Consider the following 15,529-nt stretch of genomic DNA (forward strand, 5'->3'; position numbering starts at 1 on the left):
ATAAAACAGAACAAAGCTCAATAGCATTTACAGTGATAGAACAGAAATAACTATCTGCATCAATATTTTGTGCTAGCGAGATTGCATTTACACACAGTGCAAAATAAGAAAAAGGAAATAAAAAGACAAGAAGAATATTTAAATATAAAGGACAACTAAGCCTTATTTTAGTTAGGCTTGATTGTATCCATTTGACTCTATACATGCCTGAACTACGACAAAGATTTAACTCGGGCTCTTGAAGGCCTTGAGCACTTGGAAAATGTGACACATCCTTCATAATTTAGATGTGCTGTACAGCATAATTTTGCAGATGCTATACTGGCAATATTAAATCCTAGCTTAGTTATAATGCACAAAAAATACATATATATATAAATTCATATTTAAAAGGAGTCCGCATTTACATTTTTTTTTTTACTGCATGAAATACCTGCACTTTGCAGCTTTCACCCCCAGTCTTTTAAAGCTAAAATAATTTAAAAACAAACAATAAAAGGTAGATATCACATACAGGCTGTGGCTATCTATATCAGTCTTTAACGTATAAAGCAGGTAGAGACAAACAATGGAGAAGTCTATTCTCCCCTTGCTGCATTCTAATAGAAACAAGTTTCAGTACATGCACACATATCAAGAGGTAAATGGACCCCAAAATATTGTTTGTGCTACTAAAAAAATTGATATAAATGGAGATGAAAAGCTAACGTTTAGACCTAGGGAAAAAGAAGACACTTAAAAAAACCCCGACAATAACATAAGTTGTGCAAATTTGGGTGTTTTTAAATGCTGCCTATTTTTTAGCTTATAATATAATATTAAAATAAGGTCTCTCACTTATTAAAAGAAAGCTTGGCTGTCCTTTTGAGAACACTATAACAATTTACAATGGCAAATTTATTGAAAAACAAAATTCATTTTACAAATTCACAACGCTTTATCAATTTAAAATGAATGCTGCATTTCCAAAAAGCACAACCTCTAACTTTTCTTCTTGTTTCTTTTGTACCAGCGATTTACAAAAAAAAAAACAAACCAACCCAACAAAACCCACCCAAACAAACAAAAAACCCCAAACCCCAAACCCACCCCAAAACAAAACCCCCATGGTTCCCCAAAATTCTCCCTCCCCCCCCAATTTTGAAATAAACATGTAACAGAATGTAAGTTTTATAATTAGAAAATGGCAGTTTATAGACCTTCCCCAGTTCCAAATGTGCAGTAGTGCTTCATGATCCTTGAGGGGTTGGAAGGTCAAATATAATTGGAGGGTTGGTTGGTTGAAAGCTGACTGTACACGTTGAAGCATTGATGTACGTTGTGTAACCGTCTGTCATAATGCCATAACCTGTAGGGAGAAAGTGTCACACTTACTGTAATATAAACAAACGATACTGCCCGTGGGCAGCTGCACTGAAAGCTTGTCGTGGGATCAATGCTTTGGAATAAAATTAAATTAATCCCTTCAAAATGATACAAGCTCTTGAAAGCTGCCGCAAAGGCTTGACTAAAAAAATACAATGTACTGTATTTGAAATAAGAACTCGTGCTTTTGTTTTATGTACAAACTTTCCCCCTGCCATGGAAAATCCTCTGTTGCAACTGGATACAGCAGAAACAGAGACAAAACCACACAGGTACTTCTAATTACTTAGTTAGTGAGCTGTAGTTTGCATGGCTGTGATGTCTGTCAGAAGAAAAAGACCAATCAGGAACAAAAAAATTTAGAAGTGACTTTGGTTTTGCCTACAAAAACCCCTGTCTGGGCTCTGGGCAACGAACTGAACCCAATAAGCTTTCCCCATGCTAGCCCCTATCATCCAGTTCCTCATCATAGGACTGCCAAGCTGGTGTAAAATATACGTATGTACGTACATACATACGTACGTGTACACACGCGCACACACACGTATGTTATCTGCTAGTGAAAATTGTGACTAAGGAAAGGATCTCCTGCTATAAACACAACAGAGCACTGGAGGTCAATGGATGACCCCCAGCTTAAGCAGAAAATGGAGGTGAAGGTTAAAGAGATGACGCTTTTCATTATGAAGTGATCTTGATAACTCACTCCCAAATAAAAAAGCAAGAAGAAGTGAGTATTAATCACAGGTTTTTCATCATGCCAAGGACTTGACTCCTCAGTAACACTATGGCATCAGTTTCAGGACGCTGAAGGCTGTTCTCAGCCTTCTAAACATCTGGCCAGCAATGCTCTTGTTCAGACTGCGTCCGAGGAACCAGCAGCAATGCCGTTTCTCTGCTGGCCTCTGCCTTCTCTCCCACTTGCCGCACAGGAATAGGACACAATAGAGGGTTGTGCACTCCAGTAATTTTGGGTAAGTGGAACAAACTATAGCAACCCGTGAACTGAGTCACACCTGAGCCTTCAATTCAGCAAATGTGATGTGAGAAAACGAATTATAACAAAAGTACAGAGATACTGAGAAGGCAGAAGCTCTCCTCTTACAGACATTCTCTCAAGGACAAGGAGATAGGGGCTCCAGTTCCACCAGTGCAAAAAGTGAGAGAAAGCTTTGCCATTGTTTTCAGCTGACATCCACAAAAAGCTAACAAAGAAGCTAGAAAAAATCTTGGAAGAATTTGGCACCAAATGTACTTTAAAAAAGAAAAAAAATAATCAGAGTTTCATGGAGGAAGAGAACTTCCCATTGCTAACCCACAGGGAAAAAATGTTTTTCTTTTAAACCATTATGATACAGTACAGATCACTGCTGTCTGAAAGCTAAGATAAATACAGCTACCCACAGTGTCTATCAGAAAGAATAATCACTTCAGAATTGCTGCACTGTCCGCCTGTATTACTTTATTTATTTAGACTGGCAATTTTGATTTAGATCATCTCATGGTGGGAAAAACCTTGTTTGCAGTTGTTCTTGCTTATCAACCAGGGAAAAATCCTGCATCACCAAAACGTGTGTATAGCCTCTGTTGATTTAATGGAATGTGGTGCATGTTCATCTCAGCTGGAGTTAGATGAGAATTAATTGCACGGTAAGATAATGCTCTTAACACTTGGCTATTTCTTTCTGTACTGAAACAAGCTGTTCTTATGTCTTCTGCATAAGTACTAAACAGGATTTTAACTTTTTTGTAGTTATTCTTGTAAGAATGTATTTGAACGTTCACTTTTAATATGTGCTACCACCTTTCCTATGAGATTTAAATGTAAGGTGCTACACATGGTTCCTTGGTGCTTTCTCATAATAATGATCTTGTACATTAAAATACCTTCCTCTCCCATTAGTTAACACTGTTACAACTAGAAGTTTCATCATCCAGTGTGCCTACAAAGGCTGGAGACAATTTACATGTTTTAGCTGGAAGTCTTGCTGTATTCACATATTCTTAATATGCAAGGATTAATATTTATACAAAATATCCAATCTTTTCCTGGGTGCATTAAAAGACTGCTATTCATGCCACTATACTTAAGGTCATGTCAGTATTTCCATTATAAACTCTTTATTTACAGATACCTGGCATAAAACTCATTGTATGAAGTCACAAGGGCTTCAGAAAAACCAACACCACTAGTTGAGAAAGCTGTCCTTTTTTATTTTTCTTTTATGAAGTCCTCCAAATCTTTAAGCCTATGGAGAACCTAATTAGAGTCAATGGAGAAACCTCCAGGGGGGACAATATAAAGCATTTAATGTGTAATTTTGAGTTCTAGGGTCACATACCCTTACACTCTCTCTCAGGCAGAACTCCTAGTGTGTGTGTCTCAGCCACATGAAAGCTACAAAATTGTATTAAATATTTAAGTATCTCCAAAATGGATTTAATCTCTCAGTCTCTTCCACTGCCACAAACTGAGCTTATTGTTTCTGAAGCTTCACACTCGCCTGATCTGGTACTGACAGTGGGGAAATATCTTTTCTAAAATATGAGACTGCTGGAAGGTAGCATACACAGTACAAACTGTATTACAGGATGCTTTCAGCAATGTATGCAGAGTTCTGGCAATCTCTCCTCCTGGTGTCTGACTCAAGATGCCCTCTTTTTGATTGTCCTTACACGCTGAGGGAGGTGAGCTGAGACAGTAAGTTGTCTTTGATTTTCTTTTTTTTCTAGCACCTTTCTTGGCTCCTGTGCTTGGAATAATGGGGATAATTTTCATTTTGGCTTGCAAGTGTGGGGAATCTCATCTGTTTCTCTAACCAAGTTTGTCAAAATTTGAATTGCTTTCAAATAACCTGTACAATACAACCTTTGCATAGTGAAAGATGTAGGTGGCTAAATGTAGCACACGTTCCTGAAACAGTCTGTTTTAATTCTGGCATAAATTTACAAAGTGCTGCGCATGCAATCGCTCCCCTCAATTCCCTACCTACTTTAGTCCAATATGCCATTATCCGTCCTTTGCAATACACCACTGACACGCGCTTCTTTGAAACCAGCCCGAGATCAAAGAGAGGAGTAGCGCTGCTCCTTACCTTCATGAATCCCACCAAAGACATGGAGTTTGGGCCTTACTCGCCTCTGCACCGTGTTCAACAGTTCCACACAACCCACTCTCTGCAGCTCCTTTGGAACCCAGTCTCGAAAACCTGAAGGCAAAATGCAATCAATACTATTAATTTTCTCTATTCAGGTAAGGTTTCACGTAGTCTTTCAGGAAGTCATAATTCACGGAAGGTTTATTACATTATCTGTAGTCGTAACCTCTCCATTAAAGCACACAATGGCTTTTAAGAAATGTATCACTGTCACTTTGTCTTCTTTAAGATTTCCTCCCTCCACCTGCATTAATATTTTTCTGGATGTGATTTGTTTTTTTAAACTATAGGTTTAAACTCATCTTCCACCTTGAAACCCTGGGACATTTATTCCTGGCACTGCTGCAGATTTTTCTTCCCTTTCCCTTGGCTCTTACAGCAGTCAGCTTCCCAAGCCAGCTAGGTTGTTACTCCAGAAACAAAATACCTCAGGAAGATCAGCTGATCTACAACCCAATACCTCTGCCACAGCAAAGATTTAAAATACAGTCTCCCACAACTCCCCGAGGACCATGGTCTACAAATGTCAGGTTGCTTCTGAGTCCCTAGTCACCAACGACAAGCAATGTAGCAAAATAGCTTCCAACAAGCTAGTGCTAGTTGACTACACTGCCACTCAGTCCTACAGATAATATGGGAAAAGGCACAAAACTTGACATCAGTTACTACAGAATTCTGTTGCCTGAACTAGCACGGAAAAGGATCAGCAGGGCAAGGAGAATGAGGAGCAGTAAAAGGGAAATCAAGAGCCACATCCAACTGTAGCACCGTTCTACTAACTTTAAAGTAATTACACCCTGTGCCAAGTTTATCTCAGGTAGTAAAAACATGTTGTGACATGAACTTGACTGGATTTTGGAGAGAACAAAGAGTCCAGTTACAGCTCGAACTCCATTAGTATTTATGTAATTTAAAAAGCAGCATTTTGTCAATATTATCATGCAGGCTGAGACTTAGACCCCCTCCTTTTAGGCACAGTACTAACACCTAATCTGTGTCTGTAGTTAAAATAAGGTGCCAACCTTTTGAAATTGAACTTCATTACCTCCATCAAACCCAAAATTTAAGTACGCTTATTCAATTAAAGCACTCATTAGTGTCTGCAGCATCACAGTATTTCTCTATGAACCCAATTCAGAGCAGATGGATTAGCAACCCCTTTAAAATAGCACCCAGGAAACATTATAAACATGCTTGTGGGGTTTTTTGCTTCTTTGGGAAAATAAACAGATTAAAAGAGTGCTATTCAAAGCGTTGTTTTTCAATATCCGGTGTGCTCCACTGTCAGTGGATGGTGTATCGCCGCTTTATCAAAGCAGCATGCTGGTAGCTCTAGTAAGATTAAAAAGAATTTGCAGATCGTCTTACAACATTCTCTAAGTAGTATTAAAAGAGTAACCAGGATATGAAAGGAGTGATAAGTACATTACTGGTCAAAAACTTTCTGTACTTTTTTTTTTCCTTAGCTCTGCTTAGATTGCTGACTCTTAATTGTGGTACAAAACATAAGCGTGCATTAATTCCTGACTCCATGGTCACTGAGAAGCTCTGAGAGCACTGAGCCAGCCTGGTAGCACTTAAATGCTGTTTTATAATGGCACCTTGCAATTCTGGGAAGTTTTCTTTATATTCACTACCATCTCAAAAGTCAGTGACTTCATGTGATCATGTGATGATCTGACCCCTCGGATTTCAAGAGCTTACTAAAACCCTGACAAAAATCACAGTGTACTAACAATAATGGTAATGAAGAAGAGGCTGACACACTTTCTTATCCTGATAAGCCATATTTATAAAAGGCAGATGCTCAGCAGTTGTAAAACCGACTGAAATATTTAAAATACGGTCCTAGACTGCTTGCCACATATGTCTTAAAGAAAAGCAGTAAATAATACGTGATACTATCCTGTGGGGTACAGGATAGGGAAAAATAGTGGGAATTTTCAAATGGTTTTAGTGTGGGATTTAATTACTTTAGATATGCCAAAACTGAGTACTCCTGCCTCTCCTGAATGATCATCTTGGTGTCTTTTTGAGACCATCAGAACTTAGTTTAGAAATCATAATTAAAATGGGGATCAGTGAATTACTCACATTTACAAGGCAAGCAAAATTTAACTAAATGAAAAACTTCAACTACTTAATGTAAAAACAAATTATGCATTCATAGACTTGTGCTCACCTGTCATTAGTTCAAGTAAGGAACAATTATCTGAGAACATAATTTTATTCCTTCACAAATTTGCTATAAGCCAATTAATGTCTTTAAAACTACTGTTACATATTCTAAGTTTACAAGGACATTATCAAGGAGAATATGTGACTACATACTCCTGAACTCTTGCCTGCGTACTCTAAAACCTTAAGGAAACATGTCACTGTAGTGGAAAAATGTTTTAACAGTTTGAGTCAATCTCTGAAAAATCATATGAGATTGGAAACTGTTGGCTAGATGAATACTGTTCTTAAATAAAACGTCAAACTATAATGGCTACGGAATCAGATATTTGATCTTCTCTAGCTTGAGTTTAAGAAAAAATTTAGATTTTATTAAGAAAACACCTGGAAGCTCAACAGATCTGCTAAGCCTAATCATCACTTTACATTTCTTAGAAAAAGACTTTTTAATTTGTAGTTTTGAGTGAGGGTGCAATTACAGTATAGCTGTATTACAGCACTATTAATTTTGCTTATTTTGAAAGTAAAATTCTCATGCAAAAAATCACACACATCTTTTGTTTCACTTACCAAGGGGAGGTCCATGTGTCATTAGTATATCAATTCCCTCAGGAATAAGGTTCCACTTGTCTAGCAAAGACTGACCTCTGGGTAGATTAAAGCCCCATCCATTAAACCACGGTGTCCTTTGGGGGAAAATAAAATGAACTGCATCAGTGTAAAATAAAAATCTCTTCCCTTCTCCAATTTTTCTGAATTAAAACAATTTCTGTGCTTCAGAGATTACTTGCAGACAGCCTTTTTGAAGGGGATGCCTCTAAAACAAACTGGTTCAAATACATACATACACTAATCTCTACATTTGAATTTAGATTAATATCCTATGCTGTTTCTGTACTTCAAGAGTATTCAGCCCTGGGGGCGTTTACTCACTAGAGAGAAAGGGAAAAAAGTTAAAATAACACAGTCTAAAGCTAAAGCTTTTTTCCAAAGTCTGGGGATGTTCAGACATAAGAACTCCTTCCTTATGTTACCTACCAAAACAAGCAAAAATCTCAAAAGTTTTTTGGAGGCAAGAGTCAAATTCTCACAGCACAGGACAGCTAGTGGGTAACAGCTCAACAGGAAGGCTGTACGATGCCGCAGTTGTAAGTACCGTCTGTTCGACGGTATTTCACTAAACTCTAACTTGCTCCTTTGAGCACTTATATCAGAACATTGTCACATAACTTGGCTTTGAGCTCCTAAGCCACCTAGAAGTCTTGATCACACAATGTTTAGCCTCACAGTGACTTTTTCAACAGATCTTACAATTTAAAATTCATTTAGTATTTCTTAAGGAAAATGGAGATCCTCAGTCTCCACCATCACAGCATAATGTTGTTCCGAGACATTGGTTTATCCATCAACCCAGGCACGTAGTAATGAAAAGCAGACCTTCCAGGAGTACTTCTTCAATGTGTAACAGCCAAACTGAATCATTTTGATGCAGGTATATTATAATAAAGCCTTTCCTTCTCAGGTAGGTACACAGAGCAATTGTTCTGAAGAGACACTATAATATTTACACCTGTTACTAACAACTTTTCATACAGCTGTTAGTATAGCACTAATTTTAGGAGTTTTGATCCATGTGTGTGTTTCCTAGAGCTCAGGCAACATATTTAGACTGGGTTGCTTCATTCTCTAGATAGGACACTCCTGTCTCAGCCCTAGTCATTTGGGGGCATCTTTCTGAGAGTTCAAGCTACTCCTGCAGTCTTCTGTGTACTGCAGTTTTGAAAATAAAAAATAAAAATTGGGGGGAAAAACCAACCACAAACTGACCTTAAAGAAAAGCATATCTGTTAAAAAGAGAGATCATTAAGAGTCCTACATCATTTCCTTATGTAATCTGCCTCCTGCACCCTCTAAATTATGCATTTTTCAGCCTCGAATATGCATTTAAGTGGAAATTTCCTGCCGAGATTACATCTCTAATTTTTATTTTTTGTAATTAAAGTAGTTTGTTTTCCAGAGACAAGAATTTGACCAGAGAAGATTATACCCGGTTATACGTATGGTCTGAATTCCCGACAATCGGCAGCATGGGAAAACAGCAGGCGCTGCTAATGTAGGAGCAGGAAGGTCACTGGTGCCTCAGTAACAAATAATAGACATATCCCATGTAGTCCTACTGAACCAATACTTGTACTACACACACACAGGAACTCGTTCAACCTAGCAGACTTCCTGGATGCTGGATGAACGCTAACAAAAGATAAGAAAATTAGATGTTAGTTAAACATTTTATGTGAGCTATGGGTTCCTCACGTGCACAGCAATGAAACTTCACCTCTCACTGCTGGCTAACTCTGCACCCACTGAAACACTTTAAAAAGTTCATGTTGTAAACTAAGGTCAGCGTACCTCACAGGAGGTTTGTATGTAACTGAATTAAAACTGAAGCATGTGTCTTAGCTTTAACAAAATCACAAGTGTTTCTGCTTTTCTATGATTGACCTTTCTGAAACACATATCTAAATTTCCTTTCCTATTAATGCTCCTAGGTTTTAACGTATCAAGATTATCATAACCTTCAGGGCTGCAGTTAAAAGTTAAAATATGGTTTGGCTAAACATTCAGCTGCTTAAAAAACAAACACACAGAACAGAGGTTGAACTTTTCACTGTCAATTAATGATTCTTTCCCCACTTGCATTTCTCCTGCAGTAATACTGTAGTTATTATACCATAGTTAAACGTGAAATGTGAAACCACATCTGTGATCTCTCTGGAGCTCTTTGGAGACTACAGCCACAGAAAAACCTGGACTTGTCTGCAGGTTTTTTATTTTATTTTCTTCTGAAGCACTGGGGGAGGAGGAGGAGGGGAACCTGAGCTCCAATATATTCTTCATTCACCAGCCTCTGTAATTAGCTGTGACTAACAGGCACCACATGGGAATCCACTTGTAAGAAAACTTTCGAGAAACCTTCCCCATTATGCAGCATGTACACAAAAAAGACGGTCAAGTACTTCTTTAATATACCAAATATTTTCATACAAAGTGAATAAATCGGGGAGAAGAGAGGGCACGACTGGAAGAACACCTGGATTACAGATTTAGGTTTCAGACATGTAAAACACGAACCCGTACTGCATATTCAAGGAGAGTACTGTGCCCTCGCTAGGCAAACCGAGAGTCAGCGGCCCCTGCGTCTCTGAGGCAGTTCAGGCCTCACCAGAAAGCCAAGAGGAAAGAGGACGTGTTCAGAACACCACCACTAAGAAAAAAAACCCGGCTTTATGGCACAGATTCAGGTTTAGATGAGATCACAAGGAAGGTCATCCGATGTTTGCACTACGCTGTGTTGCAGTGCAGACAAAATGGAGTTGATGTACTGTGAATCCCATGAGAGGACTGATGAATAGCTGTTTACCCCCAGCAAACTTTAAATGTGTGCAGGAAAGACAAAGCCTGCACTGTAGGTAGGTAGCATCCTATCAAGGGATACCGGATAGGGATATTTTACTCCCCTTAGTTCCCTGTTTTGCATACGTAAGAGTTAAATAGAGTTGCTCTCAACTTCTAAATAATTTAGAGGAAAAAAAAATCTGCATGTAGTTACGTGCCTTCTGCAACATCTTCTTGAGCTGATTCCTTACTGGGAGAAACCACCTCATGTCTAGGAAGAAGTGTCTATAACGAACTTTGGCAGCACCCACCTGTGGTAAGTTGCAATCAGGTGCAAATAATTAGTAAAGGCTACTTAGTCATTAGTAACCATACTTAAGATCTGACATATTTTTCTTTCCTATGAGGTTCTAAGTAAAAGATTTCAGTTAACTCGTAAAAAACATTAATAGTATACTTCATTTTTAAGTAGCTGGCAAGAAAAGAAAGCAATCAGCTGTTGAATAATGCCTCAAGGGAGGCATAGACGTAAAAACCACAGGGATTAGTAATGAGAGAGTACAAATTATTTTGTCATTTTACGTTTGACGGACCAGAACACTTCCTCATACCCCATGCACGGCATGACGCGGGTCCTGCTTGCCCGGCGTGTCAGCCCGCATCTGGGAGGACCTAATTGAGCCTCCGCTCATCAGAACCACACGGCACTTCACAGCATCCTTCACATGCCATCAAACCGTCACAATAATTCTTGATCCCTGGCTCACCTGACAGCTCAGCCCTCCCCTGACTGCAAAGCCTCCTCATCATTTAGGGATAGCAGTTATGCTGGCACCAGATGTGACACAGGGAATATCCTCATGAAAGGCAGACACCTGGCCCATCGTTACTCTCTTCAGTTCTTCATTTCTACACAGGAATCCCCACAGATCCCCCTCCACCTGGCATTTTGGAAGTTACATTTTCTGCAATTAAAAGAATGCTTATGCAGCAGGCTGCGTATTATCTTCACACCTTGTGCTGCAAGAGACACAGACATCACTTGACATGATACCAAGAAGGAGGGGATCTTAAGCTTTGCGACAAGACTCACCCTCCTTTTGCAGGTGCCTTGGGAGAACCCCCTGACGAGACACACAAATCCATCTGTTTTTAACAGCAGAGAGCTGCCTCTTCAGCAGGTGACTGGATCTCCCTTCTCCCAAGTAACTTTGTACAGTTTTACTATTTTACTGTTACATTAAAAAAAGAGTACAGTGACGGAGCATTATTTTAGGACACAAAATCACAACCGCTCCTTGGTGCGTACACCTCAGAAGCAAGACTGTCTCACGGGGAAACAGGAGACACAAGGCCATGGCCAAGTTCATCCTGGTGATACAGGAATTTCAACTCCTTCTGGAACTTTAACATTTTTAAAGGATGGTATCTCTCTTCTCTGGCTCATGAATTTAATTACCTGATCCTCAGAGTTCAACAACTCAAAAGGTCAATGTACAATGAGACCTTCTAGATTCCAACAGTAAATCCATTTATTTCAACAGTTACTTCTAAACAGGATTAAAAGAAAATAAATTATCTCCCGGGTTTTTAATCCCATGTATTCATTCATTTTTAAGGCTACCCAGTCTTTTAGAAAAGCTTCAATTTTATCCTTAATCCAATGAGTAAAGTGCACAGGAGGCAAAAATCTCAGTCTGTTTCCTTCCACAGGACAGCAGCCGAGGGGGTGTCTAAAAGGCATGGCAGCAGGAAGCACTTCTACACAACTAATAACAATAATGAAATGCTCTTTACTTTTGTCAGCTTTCAAACTGAACACACAGACCTGGCTCACGAGGGAGAGAGACAGTTCCATTAGCAGAACAAAAACGGTGGGACAGGACACCGAGATGCATTCCCAGACTTGTTCAGTTACAGGACTAGCCTACAGACATATCCCCGAAGTATCTATCACAGTCCTAGATGAAAGCTGCAGCAGTGCAGCGGACTAGCAGAGAACAAACTGCAAAAGGGGTAAAAAAAAAAAAAAAAAAAAGTGGCCTTTGTGCACAGGAAAGAAAAGCCTTTCAATCCTCCTCCCTCCACCCTGAACGCCGTGCACAAATGTTTGCCAGGGCAGAGCAGCACACACGTGCCCGTCTCCATTCAGTCAATGGACAGAGCGTGCCTAGCGGGAACACACAAAAAGGGACTGTAGCGTGGGGCAGGGAGAAGGGGAAGAGAGTGTGTGTAATCATGGAAACAAAAGGCTGACTAGGGCAAGTGCACAATGTATTAAGGAAGCACATTTTAGAAGATAAGAGCTTCTGGGAAGGCTCTGAAACTTGCCTTCAGTGCTACAAAAGCATTTTTTTGGTTAAGCTCTTTCTTGTAGTGAATATTCAAATGCTTCTTCATAATGTAACAACAACCAGGAAATCCTAAAGGCTAAATGATTTCCTAAATGTGCTCACTGGATGTAATGTTGTGACACCAGTAAAAGGCGCAGTCTGGTGGCTCGAGCTGTATTTCACTCCCACTAGCATTTACCTGCTGTGCCTCAGTGTCCCATTTAGAAAGTGAGGACAATAATACACAACCAAAAGAAGCATCACGGGGCCTGGTTCCTTGGGATTTTGCTTACCCTGCATCTTTAAACAGCTGAAGCTCTCACGAAAGTGGGTTACCAGTACTGTGATTAAGTTAGCCACGTTACTGTATGTATCTCCTTATTACTGACCTGCACAGAAGTCAGGAAGTCTCTAAAACATAGTTCTGCGATTTTTACAATGTTACAAAAACCTGAAGCCTCAACAACGGCTGGTAAATTTTTTTGGTAGGTTTCTTCTCTCTTTCAACTCACATACTACAACCTCTAAACACTTGCTGGTTGTCTAAATGACAAAACATTTGAGAAACACAACCCCCACACATCCGCCATGTTTGGAGGGAAAGAGTCTGCATGAAGCAGTCCTCCACAATGAAAAGCGGCCACAACCACCTCATCACCGCAAGCTAGCGTGACCTGGTACGCTCCTTGCACCAAGCTGTTCTCAGTTTCCACCTCAGATTGTACAAACTGGTCAATGGAGGTTTTACCTTAGACTCCTCTCAGATAGAGACCCGTGCTTGGATCTCTGAGTGGCAAGAAAGAAAAAGCTAGGACCTCAACTGCTGCCATTCAGCACGTTCCATGGATGTGCTGATCTGGACCAGACTATCACCTAAAACAGGGACAGATACAGAAGTAAGTGCAGCTTTACCCATCCATATGGCTGGAAAACAGTACGTGAAAAGAATACCCTTACGCATCTTGCAGTTCTTCCCTCTCCTACTCTCTGCGCATCTCTGCCTTTGCTGCTTCCAGGCTGCCCCAACTTTTATTGACAGGTAACTGAGCTCTGGTCCCCAAATCTAAAGCCTGCTGCTTCTGTGGATAACTTTCAGTGTTTGGCTTCTCTGATGGCCCATACCAATGGCATCTTCCATCCTGTGTCTTGAATGCTTAGTGATGCATTTTGGAGGAGGAACATAAAACATCTGCTCAGTTCACATGATTTGTGTTAACAATACCAGAGCACCAGAGACAGTATTCAAGACCACAACTTGTCTTCTGTGGGGAAGAAGGAAGCTGTGTAAAGAAACACATAAAAACATGCCAGGGTTTAAGAAACTTGAGGCCAAAGGAGCAGACAGGCAGGAGGTTAAAATGCCAGCAATGTCATGGAGGATCACAAGACACGGAGGACAGCAGGACGCAGAGCACAGGGCTCCCTGAAGACAGGGGGAAAGAATGAAGCAGAGGAGGGGACGACACCAGGAAGCCAGTGGATACTGGAAAGGAGAGGAAGGGAGTAGATGAATTTTTAAAGTTTATGACTCAGACAACCTTTGCTTAAGTATCTGAATTGCTCATCAAAGAGGAAATTTCCTCAAATCTTCTGAGGTTTTCCACTCCCTAACTGTATTGCAATTATTTTATTTAGGGCTTTACTTAATGAGATCTGGGAGATATTTTAATAACCCAAAAATATGAAAATAATTCAAACTTGACTCAAGGGCTAATTTCATTCTACTTTTAAAAAGAAGAGAATTACAAAGGCCTACTAATAGAAGCAAGCATCAGACCTTGCATATTTCTGTGCTGCATACGGTTGAGGATGGCGTGAAGGATAGACCTGCTCTAAGCTAGCACCAGCCTCAGCTGGGTCCTTACAGTAAGTACACTGTGTTTCCCGCATGGCAATGGGAGCACCGTGGCAGCACCTCAGGCCTACGAAGTACCATGCTGGACTGATTTGCAGAACCTCTTCTCGTTCCAGAGTGGGCACATTCTCCCCTTCATTCCCATACTGCATCCCTCTGCAGGGTACCTGCACCCTTGAAGCGTAAAAGGATGCTGCAGGATTGAAAAGAGCCTGAACTCCTCAAATTGTTATGGTAGAATTTTGTGGTCTTTGTAGAAACATAGAGAATCATAGAATCATAGAATATCTGTCTAGAGGAAGGACTTCTTTGGCCCAGGACCTCACCACAACATAAACGGAATGTCCATTCTGAGGGACAGGCCAGGGGGAAAGAGGAAAGAAAAGGAAAAAAAGCAGCTGGCTGAAATTTTAATTCAATTTTGCTCAACAACTGTGCATGTTATACAATGAAACTTGGGTGCCTGGTTTCTTCTAGTAAACGTGATCATAATACGTTAGTTGTATTACATCTTAAATTAATTTTCTACATGCCTCTTATTATCCATGCAGGAAATGCAAATTGACACAGCTTCCACCCCAGGTAGATCTGGAAGAGAGTTTTATTAGCAGCCCTGTTTCTGTAATGACAACACAAATTAAAGTTGAGCAAAAGCAAAAGGGAAGTGAAGATCTCTCCAACACATGCATATTTGTGCCTATTTTTGATTCACCTGGGGAGTGTGCGTTCCTGTGACATGTAAAAAAGCAAAATCTGTATAGATGTAAGTGCACCCTGTAGCTTCTGTTGAATACTTTATAGAAGTAGCATTTGGAAAACACTAACTGAAGATGGCTACCTTTAAAAGAAGCAAGCTACATTTCAGCGAAACAAATGGTGCCAGATATAGGGCAGTATAACAAAGCACTCGAAAGTAGTTATGCCTGCCTGCCCTATTCGTAAATTTGGTTCTTGTTCCTAAGAAACAGCCTCTAGAAACGTCATGTTTTTGAATGCTACTTAAAACAGAATTCTTTAGCATCACTAGAGAGTCTCCGTAGTTCCTCTGAAAGGCTATGCTGGTCAGAGAACACGACTGCTTATTCATTAATAAATGCTGAAGCCACAAACCAGAGGAATTCCAGATACATCTTTTAATGTAGCATTTCAGCACCTTTACGTAACTTCACCTCTGCACCCTGTACTGCTCTTAACACATGTAACTTCATGAACCAACACAGAAGGTGAGTCTTTCCCCAGAGGAT

At 40.0% G+C, this 15,529-nt stretch overlaps 1 protein-coding gene across 4 annotated transcripts in view; it reads right to left on the bottom strand.

The window, feature by feature from the left end:
• Positions 1-1,112: 1,112 nt before the first annotated feature.
• The window catches only part of MPPED2 (metallophosphoesterase domain containing 2), a 110,480-nt gene continuing 96,063 nt past the window's right edge, over positions 1,113-15,529 (bottom strand). For 3 of the 4 annotated variants that reach the window (XM_072864418.1, XM_072864419.1, XM_072864421.1), the window contains exons 5-7: positions 7,272-7,387; positions 4,461-4,574; positions 1,114-1,348 (exon numbers count right to left, since the gene is read on the bottom strand). In XM_072864418.1, the coding sequence (XP_072720519.1) occupies positions 1,230-1,348; positions 4,461-4,574; positions 7,272-7,387 (349 nt within the window). In that variant the 3' untranslated portion in view covers positions 1,114-1,229. Of the gene's footprint in view, positions 1,349-4,460; positions 4,575-7,271; positions 7,388-15,529 lie in introns of all 4 variants that reach the window. The other variant, XM_072864422.1, reaches the window with a different exon arrangement.

This window comes from Ciconia boyciana, chromosome 6 (genome assembly GCF_034638445.1).
Source record: "Ciconia boyciana chromosome 6, ASM3463844v1, whole genome shotgun sequence".
Taxonomy (NCBI): Eukaryota; Metazoa; Chordata; class Aves; order Ciconiiformes; family Ciconiidae; genus Ciconia; species Ciconia boyciana.